This window comes from Chelonoidis abingdonii, chromosome 2 (assembly GCF_003597395.2).
Source record: "Chelonoidis abingdonii isolate Lonesome George chromosome 2, CheloAbing_2.0, whole genome shotgun sequence".
Taxonomy (NCBI): domain Eukaryota; kingdom Metazoa; phylum Chordata; order Testudines; family Testudinidae; genus Chelonoidis; species Chelonoidis abingdonii.
In genome coordinates, this window is record NC_133770.1 from 302,046,416 (window position 1) to 302,048,479 (window position 2,064).

At 67.0% G+C, this 2,064-nt stretch overlaps 1 protein-coding gene across 1 annotated transcript in view; it reads right to left on the bottom strand.

The window, feature by feature from the left end:
- Positions 1 to 428: 428 nt before the first annotated feature.
- Positions 429 to 2,064, bottom strand: part of LOC116819590 (sphingomyelin phosphodiesterase 5-like) — a 16,553-nt gene continuing 14,917 nt past the window's right edge. Inside the window, exons 9-10 of the mRNA XM_075063407.1 lie at positions 1,960 to 2,061; positions 429 to 1,262 (exon numbers count right to left, since the gene is read on the bottom strand). Of these exons, the coding sequence (XP_074919508.1) occupies positions 1,152 to 1,262; positions 1,960 to 2,061 (213 nt within the window). The 3' untranslated portion in view covers positions 429 to 1,151. The remainder of the gene's footprint in view (positions 1,263 to 1,959; positions 2,062 to 2,064) is intronic.

The following is a 2,064-nucleotide window of genomic DNA, read 5'->3' on the forward strand; positions in this document are numbered from 1 at the left end:
CCAGGCCATGGATCATGTGGCCACTTGGCTGGGTGCTCGGACCTGGTCCACCTGGGAACATTGGCTTCCTCAGGCCACCGTTACAGCCGACTGCCAAACCCTGCTGCCCGCAGATGCAGCCAATTGCAGAGGTGCCTGGGCCTGGCAGAGGGGACAGGTCTGTACTGGGGTCGGTCCTGGAGGACGGGCTGGGCAGAGCTCGCAGCCTGGGGCAGGAGAGCTGGAGCCCTGAGGCTCAGCCCGGGGGGCTGCATGGCCTCCCTGAAGGGAGAGAGGGACCCTGGGGACCCGGCCTGCTGAAGGGTTCCTACCAGGGACTGTTCAAAGTTGGGGTGTAGCTGTGCCAGTGGCCAGCCTGCAGCTGCCAGGGGAGAATCAGCCCCAGCTGCCCCCCTATCCCTGTTCCCCAGTGCACAGATGCGGACAGGTGCTTTGGAAGCTTTATTAATTCCAGCTCCCGACCCCACAGGGGCACACTGCCAAGGCTGGGTGAGCAGGGTCAGTGGGGAGCTCCTCCTGGCAACCACGGCGCAGCTGAAGAGCACTCTGCCCTGCTGGGGGACAGACAGGCCTCGTGGTGCTGAGCAGGGGCAGACACGGTCCCCACGCCAGTGCTGGGGAGCCCCTGCCCAGCTAACACCCAGCTTACGGGCTGGGGAGGGGGCCAAGGAGCCCATGGCACTGAGCCGGGGGGAGAAGCCGGCTGGCAGCCTGGGAAATAGCCGTCCCGTCGTCCTGCTGCAGTGGGTGAGGTCTGCAGAGGCAGCTCCACACCCCTGTGACCCCCTGGGGACCCTGAACCCAGACCCATGGGTGCTGGGCCCCACTGGTGCAGTAGAGCCTCAACCTGGGGCCTCTGCCAGCCTGGAAACCAGGTGCTGGGGCTGTCCCCCTCCTGGGGCACTGAGCAGGGGGGCTCTGGCCAGCACAGACCCACCTCCCATGGGACCATCAGAGCCCCCGGGGGCGACTCTAGCCCCACACAGCCTTGCACAGCCCCAGGGGCCTCTTGGCCCAGCCAGCTCCATCTGATCCCAGAGCTCGCAGCCTACCCGAGTCTGGTGGGGGGAGGGCACATGGAGGGGAAGGGCCCAGCCCCACCCCACCATAATCAGCACTGTCCATCGATCTTCTGCCCCGGACACCGGGGTTCACATTTCCTGCTGCCACTGCGGTGGAGGGTTCAGGAGCAGCCGCAGACCGACAGCCATGTGGTCCGAGCACCCGGCCAGCTGGGTGATGAAGGAAAACTTCTCCACCTCCTGGGCAAAGCAAGGGGACAGTAGTGCCAGGAGAAAGGGGGGTGTGTGTGTGTGTGTGTACGCGCGCGTGCTGAGACTACAGATCCCAGGTCTGGCTAAGCGCTGGCTAAGCGCTGCAGGCTGGGACTTGTAGTCTCCATGGGCTGCAGCCTCCCCTCAGTCAAGGCTGAGCGCTGACACAGCTCGCTACCCCTTCCCGGCCATGGCCAGGCCAGGCTCCTTCCCCCGCGGCAGGGCAGGAAACAGCCCAGAGCGGGGCCGAGGTCCCAGCCAGCATCTCGCAGCACATCAGGGTTAGAGCCAGCAGAGAACCCAGGCGTCCAGGCCCCCAGGCTCGGAGCCTTCCAGGGAGCCCCGGACCGTGCTGAGTAGCTCTTTGCATCCTCCGCCCCCCAAGCAGTGATTGAGCGAGGTCAGCCCCCTGTCGCCTGGCCCCACGGCACCGTACCGCCAAGCCCCCCAAGCGTGGGAGCTGCTGAGAGCCCCTGAAGGAGCCGACGTAGCGAGTGCAGCTCCCAGCCCCAGCCACCTCCCCAGCATGAGCCCCCGGGGCCCTACCAGCCCCCAGCAGCTGGCCCCTGAGCCGGGTCTCAGCTGAACCCCCATGCCCTGGGCCCAACGTCCCTGGCTGGGAGCTCTCCTGCACCCTCGGGTTTGGGGCCTGCTCTTCGCTCCACGGGCCCCTCGGGGAACTCACCGTTGTCAGGCTGATGGGGGCAGGGTGCTCGCGGTACAGGATGTAGTCGATGCGGCGCCCTTCCCAGGGGCTCCCTGCTGCCGAGGGGTCAGGGCGGCCGTCCTG